The 19,054-nt window shown below is 42.7% G+C and overlaps 1 protein-coding gene across 2 annotated transcripts; it reads left to right on the forward strand.

The window, feature by feature from the left end:
• The first annotated feature begins 1,441 nt into the window (after positions 1-1,441).
• On the forward strand, positions 1,442-13,987 carry Evi5 (ecotropic viral integration site 5). 2 transcript variants are annotated; one of them, XM_065494803.1, is made up of 15 exons: positions 1,442-1,593; positions 6,505-6,761; positions 7,463-7,658; positions 8,235-8,332; positions 8,387-8,505; positions 8,628-8,927; positions 9,556-9,915; positions 10,067-10,225; positions 10,283-10,519; positions 10,671-10,844; positions 10,901-11,245; positions 11,317-11,559; positions 12,055-12,156; positions 12,482-12,531; positions 13,067-13,210. In XM_065494803.1, the coding sequence occupies exons 1-15, from the start codon at positions 1,538-1,540 to the stop codon at positions 13,071-13,073; spliced, it is 2,703 nt and encodes a 900-aa protein (XP_065350875.1). In that variant the 5' UTR covers positions 1,442-1,537; the 3' UTR covers positions 13,074-13,210. The 2 variants fall into 2 exon arrangements, with proteins under 2 accessions (XP_065350875.1, XP_065350874.1); XM_065494802.1 differs by lacking the exon at positions 12,482-12,531 and having other exon boundaries at positions 13,067-13,987.
• The last annotated feature ends 5,067 nt before the right edge of the window (positions 13,988-19,054 follow it).

Here is a 19,054-nt window from a genome sequence, read left to right on the forward strand (position 1 = left end):
ATTTCATTATGTCTGGCGCCCTTTAGGCATAGAAATCGCAGATCAAACACGTAATTGGCGGGCGGGCGGCGGACAAAAGCCTGTGCAGCAAAAATAATCGCGTTGACGTCGGCTCGAATGGAAAGCCGCGCGCTTTTCATTCACTCGTGACAATCAGCGTTTTTGTCGGCGCTCCGCCAGACGCCAGACTAAACTATAAACTTGAAAACAGAGTCTTTTATGTTCCGATTTCCCTTTCATGCCGTGACACGCCACTTTTGTTTACGAAAAAAGGCGGATTTTACTAACAAGCTCAACGGAAGGAATTTATTTAAGCGTTTGGAAGAAATTAAGCCATTGGAAAAGTCGAGTTTGGTGCTTTAAAGTGGCCGCAGATGAGTCGATAATAATAATAGTGGTGCCGTTGCTCTCTGAGTGTCCCGTCCCGTGCGCGGGATGAATCATGAATTCCGACGGACGACACGCTGGCTAGAGCCGCCCGAAACTTTCCTTGTGCCGTTAATTCGGAACAGCTTGCCCGCGCAACTACATACAAATTGCCGTAAAGCTCGGTACATGGCCTTTTACTGCCGCACACGCAAACCGCGGCTATAATGTAACTAACAAAATTAATTATTTTACATTGCGGCTGGTCATTATCAAATTTTGATGAATCATGGAGAAAGTGAATTCACTTAATTTGTCTCTCCTGCCAGATGCAACTCTACCATATTTATTTTTAATAGAATTAATTCATTTCTACATGCAAAAATTGAAAAAAATACCGAAAAAAGAATTTTATTTCAAATTTATTGGCTGCGCAGTAAGGTTGTGCGCATGTTAATCATGCGCAGTTTGTTTAAATCGCTTCTTAATCTTACAGGGAGGCTGAAATTTATCAATGCGCATGCGTGGCCCAGATTGAAACCTTCTGCGCAGGCGTAATTCCCTCCGGGGTCCGGGTTGCGATCTGTTTTTGGTTTCCCGCCGGTCAGAAGTTAAAATGGCGTTGAAATAATGGAGGCCAATCCAGTCGGCCAATCAGAAGCGTCGAAAAAGGGGCGTGCCGATCTAACAATTTCATTCCCGCGCATTTTGTTACATTTCCATCTGCCTGATGTGCCATCTAAGGGTCGATTTGCCAATTACCACGCTAATCAGCTATATTAGAAAAGAAATAACGACAAAAATATTCATTTTTCGCACTCTAACAGACGCCATATCTGCGCGGCGCGTTAATCCGGCCCCCGATGATTAATATTTTATAAAGTAATCACGAGATGAGGGCATGTATTATTTGTGCCATCAATGAAGATGCGATGTTGGGGCTGCTGCGCGGGTGGAGGGTTGTCGGGGCTGGCGTGTCTGGCGTGGGGGTGCGCACCCTACGTGTATTGATCTGCTGGGCTGGGAGGCAGGCGATCGTGGTGCGCTCTGCTCCTGTTCGCGGAGTCTGCAAAGAGCGACGTACGGCAGGCAGGGCGGAAGAGCGAACAGCCGGGCTGCCGCTGCGGCCGCTGACCCCCGTGTCTTGTGTTCGGCCCACCATGTCCGAGTGATGGTCCTGCACAGGCTCTTCAACCTGCGACCAGACAATGCCAGCCGCAACGAAAGGTATCAGCCGGAAAGATCCGGTCCGTTTGTTTTCGAATTTCGGTCAAGAGTTGGCGGTGTTCGCATCGATCGAGTATGCGGCTTTGTCCTGCTTTGTTTGCACTTTATTCATCATCACATTTGTCGCTAAACAAACATTCCAAATTTAATTATTATTCTTTTTCTGTGGTTTTTGGACCAATTTTTAAACTAAAAACTAATTAAATTCTGACATTTTCATAAAAAAAATTATAACGATATTTTTTTAAATTTTAAACTGCAAGAAATGGTTAAATATTTTTCTGGTTGCATTTTTTAATTGAAGTAGCAGTGAAATTTTGTTTTTTGACAGTTTCAAACGATTTCTAAGGGTTGAATTCGGTTATTCTCGGTTGAAAATTTGACTCGACGGGCTGAAAATTGTTTAAAACAGAAAAACCACAACTTTTTGGCGGTGTTTAGTCAGAAGAATGCCGGTGACCAATCAGCAAAGGGGATGGTTCTCAGACAGCAGCGCCACAGCGGCAGCCTGGTCGTTTCTGCAGGCTGCCACCGTGTCGCTGTCGTCTGAAACCTTTTCTCAAACGGTTTTTGCGTTTCCCTCGATCTCTATTAGCTGTTTAGGCCTAATAAAACAAATAATCCTCTTTGGAAATCAGTGCAATGTTGATAATAACCGGAGATAAGAATTTTACAGCAATCATAAATTGTAGCAATCGCCGCTGAAAAACAACAACAATGCAATCCTTTCACTTAACTCTGGCGAATTATAGATTTTTCTGTTGGGCAATCAAAAGCTGCGCTCCGTTGCTAATTGGAATGCAGACGGACGAGAGAGAGCATTGTGAGCGAATTGCGAATTTATTACTCTCGAGCATTCCGAGTGGAAATAAGCCTGCGATGTGCGGCATAAAGTAAACTTTGAATCAAATTTGGGTCAACTGCAAGACAAATATGCACCACCGATAGAAGCTGTAATAAATAATCATTTTATCTCGTACGTGCGGTTACTTATTCTATTTTAAAATTTTTAAATCAGAAGTAATGTAAAGATAGCATTAAATACGATAAGAAATGTCTGAACAAGCCAATTGACATCTTGTTCGAGACAAATAACATATCGTTTAACGATTATGCCTTCAATCAAACGACGCCCATTAAACTAATTGCTTGTGTGTTTATCAGCCGAATATCTGGATTAATTCGAAGCTCGTAAAGCCTGGCTGCACTAATTTTTCTAGTCATTAAATTGGAAACGAGAGCAGTAGTTAGTTTGACGTCGGCCGCAACCCGAGAGCCTTTCTTAATTCTTTTTTTTTTATTCTCTCTCTGCTCGTGCGCTGCTATAAGGAGAATCTTTGTTCCGACTGCCGCGGGGGCGAAGCGACGAGTGAGTGCCATTAACGCCCGTCGGCCGCCGCGGAACAGCTCAGCACCAGGCCAGGGTGACACGCCCTTTGATGCTCACACGCCACGCTGCAATTCAATTAGAATAACTAACACTAGTTGCAGACAACACGCACGCACTGCAAAACCGCAAAAATGTCGACTCTTTACGCCTATACTGGTTATTATCTTTATTAAATTGATTGCGAGTCGAACTTTTTTCTTATTTAATGAGTATCACCGGGTTCCTGGTTGTGAGTTATGATCTGTGTTGGTTCCCGCAGGTTATTTTAAATTTTTTATGGTTAAATCAGTTAGCTTGAAAAAATTGGATCATTTTGACGCTGCGCAGTAAACTTTTGCGCATCTTACGCATGCGCAGTATATTCAGATAGCTTCCAAAGCTCACAGGGAGGCTGAAACTCGTCACTGCGCATGCGTGACCAAAAATAAAACCTTCTGCGCAGTCGTAGTTCTCACCGGGGTCCGGGTTGCGATCTGTGTTGGTTTCCCGCCGGTCAGAAGTCAAAATGGCGTCGAAATAATGGCGGCCAATCCAGTCGGCCAATGAGAAGCGTCAAAAAAGGGGCGTGCCGATCAATTAATTTCATTCCCGCGTATTTTGTTATATTTCCATCAGCCTGACGTGCCATCTAACGGTCGGTTCACCAATTACCGGGCTAATCAGCTGTTAGTAAATAAAAATATTCATTGTCCTGAATCCTGAAGCTATTTTCATGATAAATTTTGAGAGGAACATTAATTGAAGAATGCCACGCCTAAGAAAGAGTTCGATAGCCCCTTAAAAACATTTTAAATCGAGAGATAGGCCGGCCATTCATTGTTCACGTTTCATTAAGACTTGGGCAACGTTGCGTCACGGCGCAATCGATAAATTCCTGGCTGTTAGCACGCAAGCACTCGCGTATGACTCGCGCGTGAATATTTGAACGAGGACGCGTCTCATTATTGTCCCCTGCCGGGCGCGCGAATCAATATTTTGAATGGCCAATTTGTCGCGTGGGACGAAAATAACTAGTCTCGTTAATAGCGGCAGTGACAAGAAGCGGCAATATCGCCGATGCCGCTAAAAGCCTCTCCAGTTACCCGGCAAACAGGCAAACACCATTATTTTTCGCGTATTAACCTTCAAAGTCTTGTGAATAGGTATTAATCTGACCCAAAAAACGCCAATTAGCATTGAAAGCGCGCACTGATAATCGATTATCTAATTTCCTGGCCATGAAATAAAAATTAATCAAGACGTGATTAGGCCGGGAATCAATTGGAAATCACGTGCGTCGCGGCGGTGGCGTTGCACTCATTTTTAATTGGGGTCTTGATCATTTAATCCCCTATTAAAAAGGCAAATTGCGAGAGCGCAAACAGAGGAGCAAATGGTAAATAAACGCGCGCGAGTCCTTATCGCGTGGGGGCAGCAAACAAAAATTTTTGTTGCCCGCCGGCCGGCGCACTATTTGGCACACGCCCGATAATAAAGCGCGGCGCGTAGAGCATGAGATAATAAAAAGGCGAGCAGCTTATTCGCACGATAAGTTTAGTATGCAAGCGAGCGAAAAGCAGCAGTCGCGGTGCGCCGAAAATGTACCAACTGCACTCGATCGACGCGACCACCCACAGCGGCTTCGGCCTTTACTCAACGCACCACCTCAGGTACATTTTCATTAAATTTGCACAAGCCTCAAATTTAGAATCAAATTGATACTCAAACAAGTATTTATTTGCCTGGCTTTCGATTTAAAAAAAAAATAGGTCACTATTTTTGTCCCTGGAAAATTCTAAGTCCCGAAATTTTGAATTAATTTCATTTTTAATTAGTTAAATTCAAACGCGTGTCCTAGTTAGTTGACGATTAAGTTTTAAAATGTTGCAACAATTATATCTTGAAGGTGAAAATGTCCCAAATAAACATAAAAGTGTCTTTCTCTCTTATAAGTATTTTTACACGACACGCGTGTTTTAACATTTGGGTTAGGTGGAAGGACATCGGTCGGAAGTGAGCGGACATGCATGTGCATGTGAGAGAGAGAATCCCCTCGATCGCCTCATCTCTTCTCTCTATACCTATTTCTATTTTTTTTAATAATTCAAATCGATTATATGGAAATTGTTGTGAACAATTCGTGGCATGTGGAGATGATCACACAGTTCAGTGAAGTAAATAATTGCCGTAATTGAAGGTCGCCTCGCCTGCGACGCAACCTTGGTTTAAGGTCGAACTCCTGTATTTGCCTGCCGGGATGTTCTAATACCTTTAAAATAGGTCGAAACTGACCTGGATGTGAATCGATGAAATTCTGTAATCCCGCAATTAACAGTTAAGATAAGGATTAAAATCGGAACTGGGTTAAATTGTTTTGTCGCAATCATTCTTTAGAATTATTTCGACTAACTGGTCGACGGACAAAGAAAACACGTGAGAGACGAATATAATTTTTCTCTGTTACGCCGTCGCAGCTTTTGCACTCGATCGCGTGACTCTGTGCGATCGCATGTCAATTTTTCGTATAGCTGCGACGCACTCACTCCTACCAGAATTTCGCCAGTATGAAAATAAAAAAAAGATTTCGCGTACCTTCCGTCGCGAAGAATTTCAACATTAAAGAGAACGTTTAACGCGGAAGTGAGATGTTTAAACCGCAATCCAGCGAATTGATTTAACTGTTTCTGCTCGAAGAAAAATCGATTTCGCGTGCGATTGGCAATGGGATGGCAGAGTCAATGGCGCAAAAGCCTTTCAAAGGCTGCATAAAAATAAAGCAGAGGAGAAGTCGGTGAACTGCACGAGCTCAAGGTCTGCGCGTTAGTTGCAGGACACCACGCTTCTCAGCTGACACGTTTCCTCCACTTTCCGCCGCGAAAACGTGAGAAACGTGATCACTATTTTTACCAGCGTCTGACGCACAAAATTTCCAGACACTGCTCAATCAATATTCTAACAAGAATAATTACCAAAATATTTCTTTAAATTAAAAATAATATCAAGAAAAATCTGTTTCTCGCGTGTCAAAAGTCATTATGGAGTTGAAATTTATAATTATTTGATTATTCGCCCATTTCGAAGCTGCGCAGTAAAGTTGTGCGCATCAGAAGCATGCGCAGTATGTTCAAATCGCCTCTAAATCTCACAAGGAGGCTGAAAATCATCACTGCGCATGCGTGAACCAAATCAAAACCTTCTGCGCAGTCGTAATTTCCACCGGGTGCCGGGTTGCGATTTGCGTTGGTTCCCGCCGGTCAGAATTCAATATGGCGTCGAAATAATGGCGGCCAATGAGAATCGTCGAAAAAGAGGCGTGCCGAGCAAATAGTTTCATTCCCGCGTATTTGTTACATTTCCATAGGCCTGATGTGCCATCTAACGGACGATTCGCCAATTAATTAATAAAGAAAAATATATTATTTAAAACTATTCAAGTAAAAGACAATATATTTTTTATTTAATTTCTGAAAACGTAAAAACAATCAATCACGTGTGCTTGCTGGCGGTAAATAACGGAGCTTTTTGTTGTTGGATTGTTGCAGATTGACAAACAATTACCACAAGTCGAGCGTGTCCGATGGCCTGGGAGTGTGCGGGCAGGGCGAGCTGCAGCGCAACCAGGGTGGCCAGCTGCAGGGTCGAAGGTGGCCCTCTCAGCTCCTATACCTTTACTCAGCAATGAGTTCGGCAATGGTCGCACCCTCTTTGCAGAGCGCAACCTCGTCAGACACCAAAGCGGCCATCGCAGCAGCAGTCCGAGCGGCATCCCACGCCGCCCTCCAGGAAAAACGAATTCAAGGTATATTTCCTTTTTATCTAAACAGCGTCCTTGACGAACATTCTGAGCTCACCAATCGAGTCCTGAGGGTCGAATTAGGTAAAATGGATGTTTCTTCCGTTAAAAATTCTAGCATGACGTTGCGAACTTTTTTCCCGCCAAAACAAATGAACGCGAGAAGTGCGCACGCGTCATAGCTGGTTTGAGCACTGCCTGCGCGAATGAATTCTTCGTCAGATCCAACCAGCTCTGACGCATGCGCACTTCTCGCATTCATTTGTTTTGGCGGGAAAAAAGTTATCCAAGTGTCACGATGAACTTATCTGTAACTGAAAAAAACATCCAATCTAACTAATTCGACCCTCAGGAATCGATTGGTGGGCTCAGAATCTTCCTCAAAGACGGTCTTTAATTTTAAAAAGCAAGATTTACGGCTCTCTGATTGGCTTCCCCCTCCCCTCTTTCGGGGAAACAGCCAATCAGAGCGCTAGCAGCCTTTTTTAACTCGAAAAACATTAAAATTATGATAAAAATTAGTGATTCCAAAACAATATCATGTTATTACTCGGAATAATTACGAGAACTCTATTATTATGGCTATCGCGATGAGTGAAATGGCGAATTCGGTGTGGCAACGATGCACGGCGGCGGCACGAATAATGCCCCTGCCTTTCCGCTGGCTGGCCTTTTTTGTAAGCGTGAGTGCACTCTGTCAATGACAGCGAAAGCAGCTGGCCGGAGTGTCAGCGAGAGCAGCAGCGGCAGCGCGTCCAGCGTCAACAACAATAACAACAACAACAACGACACGCTCAACCACAACAACAACGTCAACAGTCAGCAGCTAACCCCTTCCACCCCGGCAGACCCACCCTCGCAGGAAGAGCTGGCGCTGTTAGCCAAGCTTCAGGAGGCCAACAGGTACCAAAAATTCGGGTTAATAGGGTTGCCACCAGCCCCAAAATAATTGTTTTTCTTTTTTGTAACGAGATTCAAATTGGTTTTTAATTTTTTGACGCTGATGTTGAAAAGGGGAGTAAAAAGTCTTTTACGGTGAGTCACGCGAGAAAAGTTTACACTATACACGTCACCATCCCTTCCACCTGTGCTCCGGTGTACCTGTCGGCGCCTCTCGCTAATTTACCTGGCGATACACTCCTTTTCGATATTATCTAAATGCGTGGGAAAACAAACTCCGGGCGACATTTTTCGACTCTCTTTCACTTAGAAATAACCGAAAATTGGTCCCGAAACTATAAAAAACCAAAATTTCCTTTTTTTCCAATTAAATGAGTATCGATACTTTTGCCGAGTGGGCCGTTTTTGTTTTGTCAACACCACGCCTCCACTCCCGAGCCGTGTGAGTGTGTGTGTGTTATCTTCGATAAGGCGAGCAGCAGCTCTCGTCGGAGCAAAAATCTTGCACCGATGAGTGCGAGAAGCCTTTTTACCTGTGATGGACGAGCTCGTTAACGGTTTCAATTCGGTTCTCAACAGGCTGATCGAGACGGATGCCAAGTCGCTCAACTCGCTCTCGGGCAACAGCACCCACTCGAGGAAGAGCTCGGACACGTCCCAGATCTCGGTCACCTCGGGTGAGTGCCCACGAATCCCTTATTAATTCTTTAATAATTAATTTCAATCAAAAGGCGCGAGCTCGAGCCAGGAGCGGAATGGCGACGAGGGCGAGGAAGACAGCTGGACGGTCTGGGGCCAGGTGGCCAACGACTGGGACAACTGCTGGAAGAAGAGGAACCAGTTTGTCCGGGTGAGTCGACCAAATTCTAATCTCGGCATTGCAATAATTCTAATCAGAAGAATTGATTGATAATGCGATAATTGCGGCTCTTAAACAAATGACTGACGCGTGCTTGCCCTTTTACCCTTCAGGAGCTGGTGCGAAAGGGCGTTCAGCACCACTTCCGAGGCATCGTGTGGCCCCTGCTGTGCGGCGCGCACGACTCTCCGGTCAAGAAGCAATACGCCGAGTACATAAAAGCGACCTCCGCCTGCGAGAAGGTGATCCGCAGGGACATCGCCCGCACCTACCCTGAGCACGACTTCTTCAAGGAGAAGGACGGCCTCGGCCAAGAGAGTCTCTTCAATGTGATGAAAGCCTACTCGCTCTACGACCGAGAGGTCGGATACTGCCAGGGCTCCGGATTCATCGTCGGACTCTTGCTCATGCAGGTCAGAACCATAAAAATCACTTATGAAGGTCGATTCCTGTTTTAAGCCACTTCAACGACGCCTGACGGGCTCTGTAATCATTCGATTTTAAAAATCTGCACACCATTAGAACGGCCAGGTCGAGAGCTTTCAGAATATGTGCGATTTGACCCTGTTTGGAAGCCATCAGGGTGCTCAGGGTGTACCTTGATTTACCCAAAATGTCGTTCCTGAGGGTAAAGTTGCACATATTCTGAAAGCTCTCGACTTGGCCGTTCCAACGGCGTGCAGATTTTTAAAATCGAACCATTACAGAGCCTGTCGGACGTCGTTAAAGTAGCTACCGATCGCTCGAGGGCTTCCCTGACGTCAGGGTTCGATTTTTAAACTGTTCTGATGGTCTTTTCTGATCTCGGGTACGAATCCAAAGGCTAAACTCAACCGATCATGCAATTTTAAAGTTTTAATTTTCGACCTGAACTAAAAAAATACCCTTTTAACCGTTTATTTCTCGTAAATTAAGTTGCAAATTAATTTTAAAGTTGTTTGCCGTCCAATTGAGCATCTTTTGGCACAAATTTAGATTTTTTAGCTTAAATAGAACTGGAAATAGATTGTTTTCCATTTATTAAACGAATTAAATTGTCAGATGCCGGAGGAGGAGGCGTTCGCGGTGTTAGTCAAGCTGATGCAGGAGTACCGGATGCGCGACATGTACAAACCGACGATGGCCGAGCTGGGCCTGTGCATGTACCAGCTGGAGAACCTGGTGCAGGACCTGATCCCGGAGCTGCACGGCCACTTCCAGTCGCAGAGCTTCCACACCAGCATGTACGCCAGCTCGTGGTTCCTGACGCTGTTCACGACGGCGCTGTCGCTGCCCGTCGCCTGCAGGATCATGGATGTGTTCCTCTCGGAGGGTATGGAGGTCATCTTCAAGGTCGCCCTCTCCCTCCTCACCATAGCCAAGGACGATTTGCTCAGCTTAGACATGGAGGGCATGCTCAAGGTACACGCCGTTCAAACGAAAAATTATTAAACAGGAAAAAATAATACACGTTCTTATCAATTAACTGTCTCCGAGCTTATCTTTTTCCTTGTTTTGATGTTTTAGTTAAATGATTATCATGTTTTACAGTTTGTTTATTTTTTTCCGACAGTATTTCCAAAAGGAGCTGCCCCCAAAGGCCGAGTCGGACGTCGAGGGACTGATGCAGATGGCCTACGGAGTCAAATTAAATCCGAAGCGAATGAAAAAACTAGAGAAGGACTACCAGGTGATCAAGGCGAAGGAGCAGGAAGAGACTGTTGAGCTAAGGGTCAGTCCCTGAAATGAATAATCGTGTTCATTTGGTGATCCGATTTTAATTTTGCAGAGACTGCGCACGGACAACAGGTGCCTGCGACAAAAAGTGGAGCTGCTGGAGGCCGAGTCGGCGGAGTTGGCCGACCGGCTGGTGCGCGGCCAGGTGTCCCGCGCCGAGGAAGAAGAGGAGAGCTTCGTCCTGCAGCGCGAACTGGCAGCTCTGCGCCACGCCCACCTCGAGACGCAGCACCGGCTCGAGATGGCCCAGGAGCAGGTCATCCACACGCACATGCTTCTCGAGGAAACGGTAAGAGCAACTATACAGGTTCGTTTGGCGGAAAAAATTCGTTACGCGAATTTTTCATTAAAGATCCACGCCTATCCTTTTTGATTGAGTCAAACTTATGTTCATTTGGAGGAAAAAATGAAATAAATCAATTTCCGTGTCTCGTTTTCAGCTGATCGCGAAGCAGGACGCGTGCGAGGAGTCAAGGGCGGCCAAAGAGGGCCTGACCCACAAGGAGGACCTGGTCACCTGTCTGCAGGACGAGCTGCTCAAGGTGCGGCTGCGCGAGGCCGAAAACGAGGCTCTCATCAGGGACCTCAGGGACCACATTCTGGAGCTGGAAGAGGTCAGCACGAATTTTTTTTAAAATAAATAAATTTAATAATAAAAAAATTGGCTCAGGACAAGAAAACTCTTCGCGAGGCGACGCCAGACAACTCGGTGGCGCACCTGCAGGAGGAGTTGATCGCTGTGAAGCTGCGCGAGGCCGAGGCGAACCTTTCCCTGAAGGATTTGCGGCAGCGAATCAGCGAACTGAGCGCCCAGTGGCAGCGTCACCTGCAGGAACACAAGCAGGACTCGTCGCCGGCGCCGGACAGCACGCCCAAGAAGCTGCTCTTCTGGGAAAACCGCGGCAGCGACATGCAGAAGGTCGAGGAGGAGCTCATGACCACGCGCATCCGCGAGATGGAGACGCTCGCTGAACTCAAGGAGCTCAGACTCAAGCTCATGGAGCTCGAAACTCAGGTGAGCTTCCGTTGAATTTTAAAAATGAGTTTCGACGCTAATGAAAATACATTTTTGTTTTTAAATTCAAGGTGCAAGTGAGCACGAACCAGCTGCGGCGGCAGGACGAGGAGAACAAGCGTCTGCGCGAGAGTCTGGAGCAGGCGGCGCAGCTAGAGCGCGAACACCACGCACGGATGCGCGAGCAGCTGCACCGCTACGCCGACCTCGAGTCGCAGATGAAGGAGCAGCAGATGCTGGCCAGGATCAGGGAGGCCGAAAACACGCAGAGTGTGGCCGAGCTCACGCAGAAAATCTCACGACTGCAGATGAAGGTGAGAATTATTCCTTTTTGCCTCACTTCTAGTAAAATTCGCTTACCGTTTTACTTCCGATTTGCGAAAACCGTCGGTCTATCGTTTTAAATTCTCGGAAATTCATCTAAAACTTGATTTAATTGCGAATTAAAACACGAAAAACGGAGAAAACGGCAAGATTTCTTTAGCTAAAATAATTCTCGACGCTGATTGGCTGACGTATGCGCATGACAGAATCTCCCACTCCCGCGCAATTTAACAATGACAATGAGCTGTTGCTAGGCAACCGCGGGAACTGATTACGCGTGTGCGCCTAGCGTCAGCCAATCAGCGTCGAGCTAAAGAATTCTCGCTGTTTTTTTCTGCGATTTTAGACTTTTTAGTCGCGATTTCAACTTTAAATAAATCCCTAAGCTTATAAATCGACAAAGCAACTCTTTATCTGCCGCTCGACGACTTTTTAAACCATTTAAATCCTTAATTAACGGAAATTTTCCCTTTTTTTTGGCACAGAACGAGGAGATGGTGGCTGAAGGTGAGTTGAGGAGCCACAGCCTAGAAGCAAGTGACCAGGTCAGGGCACTGCAGGACAGTGTAGCTGAACTCAAAGCAGAGGTAAACATTCACTGCACTCTCATCGACACTCTCGCAAGTTGACACAATTCGCACCGCCACTCTCAGAGTTTTCATTACTAACATTGATTCGTGCGTAGCCAGATTGCCTTGAAGGACAGTTGCAATAATTAATCAAATCTCTGACACTCTTGAAATTGGGCTGTCCTTTGAATATTTCTCGACTCGATCACAATCACCGCATTTTATGTGTGACTCTCTGGCGTGTACATAAACATCTTAAATGTGGTCTGGTAGCAACTGACAATGAGTGGTCAGGACAAAAAAGAGAGCTTATTCTCCACTAACCAAGCTGCTTTTTCTTTAGTTCCCCACGCCAATTACAAGTCCGGACACAGAGCCGTGGAAATGGCTGGAGTAAGTTCCTCTCTGCTTTGCTTGCTCTTCTTTCTCTCTCTTTCTCTCTCGTGCTTTCCGCTCCTTGTGCTTTCGTTTTCCCTCTTTGTCGAGGTGTTCTCGTGTCTTTCTCCCGCTTCTCACGGGCCAACTAACCATCCCTACTGTCTCTCGCACATAAACACATTGTGTCTCTTTTTAGTTTCTAGGACAAACGATACCTTTGTCCCTAAATTAGTTAAATATGGATGTTTCACTTTCGTTGCTGCTTCCCTGTTCCATGTTTCGAGACAGATTATTTAGCAGGGAGAATTTAACTCATTGACAGTTGAAGCTTTTCTTGAATTTCGAACCAATCAGAGAGAAGAAATTGGCTTAGTTGCCGCTTAATTGCCGCTGTGTGTCGCTGCCGTCTCGTTCTCTGATTGGTTCAGGTGAAAAACCGCCAAATTTCAAATAAAACTCTAAAGAAAAGTTTCGACTGATTGTTTTCGTCCCTTTTGCAATGAGTTTTGCCTGAAAAAGAGTTCTAGACTAGTTTTTGTGTTCTCTGCAGGTCTTGAGGCTAGAGGGCAAGCGGTGGAGCGAGGGCGAAGAGGACGAAGCGAGCGGTTCGAAAATGAACCTGACCTCGTCGTCGGAAAGTGATGCCGAAGAGCAATTGCGATTATCAAGTTCTGATCTTCTAGCATAGTGTGTCCGTTATTCGGTTTCTCTTCTCTCTCTCTCTCTAAATATCTCTGTTTTCCCGGGCAGCATTGAAATTGTAAACTGCGCGCGTACGTGTAGCGTAAGAATGTTAAAAGTATTACCCCCCTGTGATAGATGACGAGTAATTTTTGATCAACACTCTGCGCGTACGATTAGAAAGATGAAAAAAAAATTACGATTATAATGAGATGACGTGCGATCTTTCCAAATGGCACAATTAATTGTATTCCAATTAAAAGAGAAAAAAATGATTCACTTTTTATACGACGAGCGCTCGCCCGCCCGTATTGTGTGTATTTTATTGTTTGTTTGTTGCTCACTCCATTAATATCGCATTCTATTTTATTATAAATATTATTTACTATTGTTTAATCCATGTTATATATGTGAACGCATTTTAAATTTTATCCTCGTGTCCCGCCACCCTGAGATCTAATTTATTTGAACGCTCTGCTCCTTTGACATTCCCGGCCGCCACTTGCACTTCCGATGCATTTTTCGAGACATATTCTTATTATTACAATTATAATTATAGCCCCCGCGTCAATTGACTCCGATGGTTGGATCGAAGGTGCGTTAGCCGCACCGAAATGATATTTTGAGTCGCGCGCAGACATTCGGAACTTAAAATAATTAATAAATGAATAAGTGTCAAAGTGCGGGCAATTCGTCATTGAATTATTGAGCTGCATTTTCACTCTTGTGTGCTGAACAGTTGATAATTTAAACAACTACTGCTATGTACTTAGCTGTGCATAAAAAAATTTACAGAAATCGTTGGTTTTTTATTGCAAAATTCCCATCAATACACCGCCAGGACTGCGAGGAAATTGATTTAACAGCGCTGGTGCTGGTGAAAAATCGGAGAAGAAAGTGGAGCTCTGATTGGATCGAAATAAAAGAAAAAAAGAAACAAATGTTGAGACTATAGTTTCAATTTAAACAAACAAAATAATGAACGAAGAACTGATTGTATTTAAAATATTTACTGCAATTAACAAACTGTCTTCCCAAATAGATAAAATTATAAAACAGCAATGATGAGCAAAAGGCTCCCACCGATAAAAGCACCTGAAACAATTGTTTTCATATCAACAATTTATAAATTTTAATTATTTTGAGTAAACCCGCTTCCTTGATAGAGATGCTGCTCGTCGGAAAAGTCTGGATTCCGCTGCCTGTAAGAAGCCCCTGAGCCATTTTTCAGGCTGTTCTGGCAACCGGAGAATAAATTTGAAACTGTTTCCGTTCCATTGATCCATTTAACCACTTTGTTTTCATTCTCAGGGTGTGATAATCACGATCCTGGTGTACGTGGGCGTGGTGGCGGCCGTTTTCGGCACGACGGACAAGCGGAGCACGAAAAGGAAGTGTCGTCCAACATGCAGAACTTCCTGATCTGATTACACCCATATATGTAATTTAGGAATTCAAAATTTAATATAATATGTTTTGAATGAAATGAAATCACAAAAGTACGCTTAATCGGTTTCATATCAAAACCTTCGATGTAATTCCATAAGATTTACCGTAATATACATTTAAAAAAATCATTTTGCCATCCCAACTCTCAAAAGAAAAATTGGTTTGAACATTTCCGTGAAGCTAACAAATAAAAAAAGGTTAAGTAATAGCCATCAGAGGCTCAAAAATTGTAAAAAAACGCTTTTAAATAAAAATCATCGGATTGAAGAAATTAAAATCAAGTCCAGCACTACTTATTGTTTGGCCATCGAAATTGGCTGGCGGAAGAGAATATGGTTCAATTTTTTTTTCGGCACAGTAAATTGTGGGCTTAATTCAATTTGTGGGGAACACATTCAATGTCCACTCTCACTTTCTTGGCTAGGAAGTATTCTTGTATGTTTTTGAAGAGTAGATTTCTTTGTAAGTTATCCGTGGGATATATGTATTAAAAAGGAAACGATTGATGCTGAAAATCATTTTAAAATATGTAAGCTAAATTTTCCTTTTTTGTCCTTTAATATGACAATGACAGTTTCAGTTTCAGAGTTTTAGTAAAATTTTAAATGTAAATAATTTACAAGATAGCTCTTCAAGAGACGTGCACTTTGATAAAGCCCTTCGGGCAACTGCGTTCGACGAGGCGACGAAATTGACAAAAAAAACTCAAGCATTAAGGTTATGGCGCCAGCAAAACCGCAAAATAAGTCATCAGGTCGCTTGACCTGAGGTCATATTGGGGTTCCCGAAGTAAAATTCCAATCAAAGACCTGTCCGATTTGGCGTCGTGGTCAACAATCGGGCAAATGGCCGAATTTTAATAAAATTAAAACCATTTTATAGAAATTTCGACTTTTTCGAGAGTTTGCTGTCCGGAAAAATTGCAAAAAATCGATAAATGTTCCGATTTTGGAATACCGCACACGGGCGGACGCTCCTTTTACCCTGGAACCAGCACCGTCGGGTCCACGCAGGGCCTCGCCTGGGCCCCGAAAACAAAGTTTGAAATGTCACATTTTTTGACTTGCCAAAATTAATAACTTATTTGCTTATAAGGTTCGTGTAGAGTAAAAAACCAAAGTTTTTCAAACTCACCGTGAAATTCTGCATCATTTAGGTGCGATCATCCCAAAAACCTGCGCAATTTTGAGCTGTTCGATATAATTTTTTAATTTAATTATGTATTTATGTGCCGGATTTGGTTTCAGACTTATAAATACACGCTTCCACGCAACAAAACGCGACGGTTCGTTCGGTTTTCCGTTAAAATTTGGCAATTTGTGACGAATATTATGCATCTTTATTTTCACACTGTTGTCGTGCGTCGTGCTTTATAAAAATAATTCATTCAATACGAAATGTCATTTAAAACTAAAAATATTTTGTCAATATTTGACCATTTTAATAACGCAAGTTTTCGTGTGGGTATTCAAAATGTTTTCTTTTATCGTGTGGCCCAACTAATCAGATATAAAAGGAAATTGAATATCACATTTCTTGGCATTTGATCGAATCAATTCTTTGGAGTTCTTTCGAACTCTCTTGTTATTGTTCGACATTTGAAAATTTCGCAATGTTACCTCCGGTGGACGAGTTGAAGCTGACCAAGAAGCGGCTCCGAAATCTGCGAGCGAGAAGACTCGGTTTGCAGCAACTCGCTGTTCGAGTCATTTCGAAACAACTCACATTTTATAGAACAAATCCTGATGAGCTGGAGAAACTGAAAAACTTGCGTGAGTATTCGTTTTGATTCTAATATTTGAACAGCATATCAGATAATATTTTGCAGCTGGAATTTTGCGAGAAAAAATTTTGCAAGTCTTAATGAAGAAGAGATGTTTGGACGCGCAGGGACAGGAAATGGAGTTTGAAAATTTGAAAAAGATCTTCCCATTGCTGCTGAGCGCAAGAACCCACTTCATCGAGTTGAACGGCATTCTTTCCTTTTGTCCTGACCGGTATAAAGACGGAAAAATTGAAAAGGTATTATCACAATCATAAACGTCAAGTGAAAACATATTTATACTTTTGTTGTTAGGTTACACAATGGTGCGTCGAACTTTTGAAACAAATTGAAACACGGGCACCGCATGTGGAGACTCTCGTCATAAAACGGAACAATCCTTTTTTCACAGGGGGTCGTGTTCATCCTTTTGTTGAACGTGATGCATTTAACCAGGAAATGTTGCAATCTCTGATGAAATTGCAAAAATTAAATAGGCTGCAAGTCAACTTGTATTGCTTTCATGTTGGCGATTTGCTGAAAATATGCAAAGATCTTTCAAAACTAGAGTACATCAATGTTGGGTTGTTTCATCAAAGGGAAAAAGACCAGCCAGCCCCTGAAGACGTATCGAGCAGTTTTTGCAATCTGAAAGAATTGATTTTCAAAAGCCCTGATTATGAGAACGATTGGTTGGGCAGTTTGTGCACCCGAAATCTTCCAAACATTGAAGTGCTTCAATACGATCCGAACCAAATAACAGAGTGGATTGGAAAGAGAAGAGATATAGACAGATATCGGGCATTGCATTTCCTTGGAGCTTCCAATCTGCGAAATATTTGTGTCGACCTGACGCAGGATATTATGTTTTGGCAACCAAGAAAATTACGCGATTTATTTCCAAAAGTGACATGTCTCATGGTAAGTATATTTGCTCTGAATATTTTGCATTTTAAATCCCAATTTAAACATAAACCAATTGCATTGTGCTTACGCTTCACCGCGCTTTCAACAGTATTTTTTTAAAGGTTAAGAATATTGTTATCAGTTCCGCTTTGGAAGATAATGAGTGGACAAATTTCGACGTTAGACAGCTCGAGTTGTTGAATCCTTACAACAGCCAAATAGCCGAGCCGTATTTGATCAGCTACGGACCAAATCTGCAATCACTTTATTTGGGACACGATAATAAAAATCTAAAAATTGATTTGGAATTGATTTTCAAGTGCTGTCCGAAACTTGAAAAATTGTCACTGCTCAACATGTTTTTAGAAACGCCGTCATCGAAAATGGAATTTTTCGCGGAGCTAAAGGAACTCGAATGGCTATTTAATTAGTAAGTATCACACGCACTTGCTCTTTAAATATACTGAACCGATTTTATAAATATAAATATTCGTAGCTATGAAGACACTGCTGATGGAATATCTGACCAAGAAGGCAAGGGTTTGTCCAACATTTTATCAGCGCCAAAACTTGAAAAAGTCAAGTTGCAAGCGAAGATTATCAACGAATATGATCTTATGATTCTTTGCTATTTGGTTCAAGCAAAGCGAATTTTAAAAAACTTAACCAATTTGCACGTCATTTTGAATTCTTCAATCACTGAAACTTTGGCTAATTTTTTGAAGAATGCGTGTACATTTCTTCCGAAATTAACGGATTTCAAGTAAGTGCGGTAAAAGCTGTGTTTTTATTATTCTTTGATGAAAACAATTTCTTTTTTTAGATTCGGATATAGAAGACAGTTTGAAGACCCTCTCCTGACATGCCAATTGTCTCCACTCATTGTCAGTGACATCGATGCTTCTGTTATTTATGAAATGGTTGCGGTTTTTGACAACGAATATTAACCAAATAAAAATACCTCTTACTTTAATTTTTGTTAAAAAAAAAACAATATCTTAGATGAATAAATCTATCTTAATCGAATATTATGTCATTGAGCTTTATTTCCAATTAAATAAGCATTTTCTTGATAGCAAAACAGAGTTTAATGCATTTTAATATATGTTAAGCCTTTACAAACAAGTGTTTAATTAATATATCAAAAAGTCATTTAGAATGAAAATTTATTCTTGATCCTGATTTAATGTTCTTCAAGAATCAAACTTATGACAGCATCACCTTGAAGCAAATTATTAAGCATAAAGAGGGATCATTATATTACATTAAAAATTTGTTGAGGCCCACGCTTAAAAAATACATTCAACGCGCATGAGGTATTTTTTTGCATTTCCGCCTACTCGCGTTTCTCTTTTAGTGTCTCTGAATTTATTGACACTTTGCAATTTTTACTGTCACTCTAAATAAGAAATAAAATTATTGCTCGGCTCACTGTCCATATTATTTCAAAAAAGGGTCAAAGTTAACAAAAACTGAACAGAACTGAAAGAAAATAATTTTTATTTAAATTATTTGCTGCAATTAACCAAAACTTTCTTCACAGAGAGATGAAAATATTACAGGAAGGACGAGCAAAAGGCTCCCACCGATAAAAGCACCTGAAAATTTATAATCAACAATTTATAAATTTTAATTCTTTTGCGTAAACTCACTTCCTTGATAGAGATGCTGCTCGTCGGAAAAGTCTGGATTCCGCTGCCTGTAAGAAGCCCCTGAGCCATTTTTCAGGCTGTTCTGGCA

Source organism: Cloeon dipterum, chromosome X, assembly GCF_949628265.1.
Source record: "Cloeon dipterum chromosome X, ieCloDipt1.1, whole genome shotgun sequence".
Taxonomy (NCBI): domain Eukaryota; kingdom Metazoa; phylum Arthropoda; class Insecta; order Ephemeroptera; family Baetidae; genus Cloeon; species Cloeon dipterum.

Excerpts from the sequence above, each read along its gene's own strand:
- Evi5 (XM_065494802.1), top strand. The coding sequence starts at position 1,538 with ATGGTCCTGCACAGGCTCTTCAACCTGCGACCAGACAATGCCAGCCGC. Across the intron at positions 10,226-10,282 it reads AAGAGACTGTTGAGCTAAGG|AGACTGCGCACGGACAACAG; the intron begins GTCAGTCCCTGA and ends TTAATTTTGCAG. Across the intron at positions 10,845-10,900 it reads ACATTCTGGAGCTGGAAGAG|GACAAGAAAACTCTTCGCGA; the intron begins GTCAGCACGAAT and ends AAATTGGCTCAG.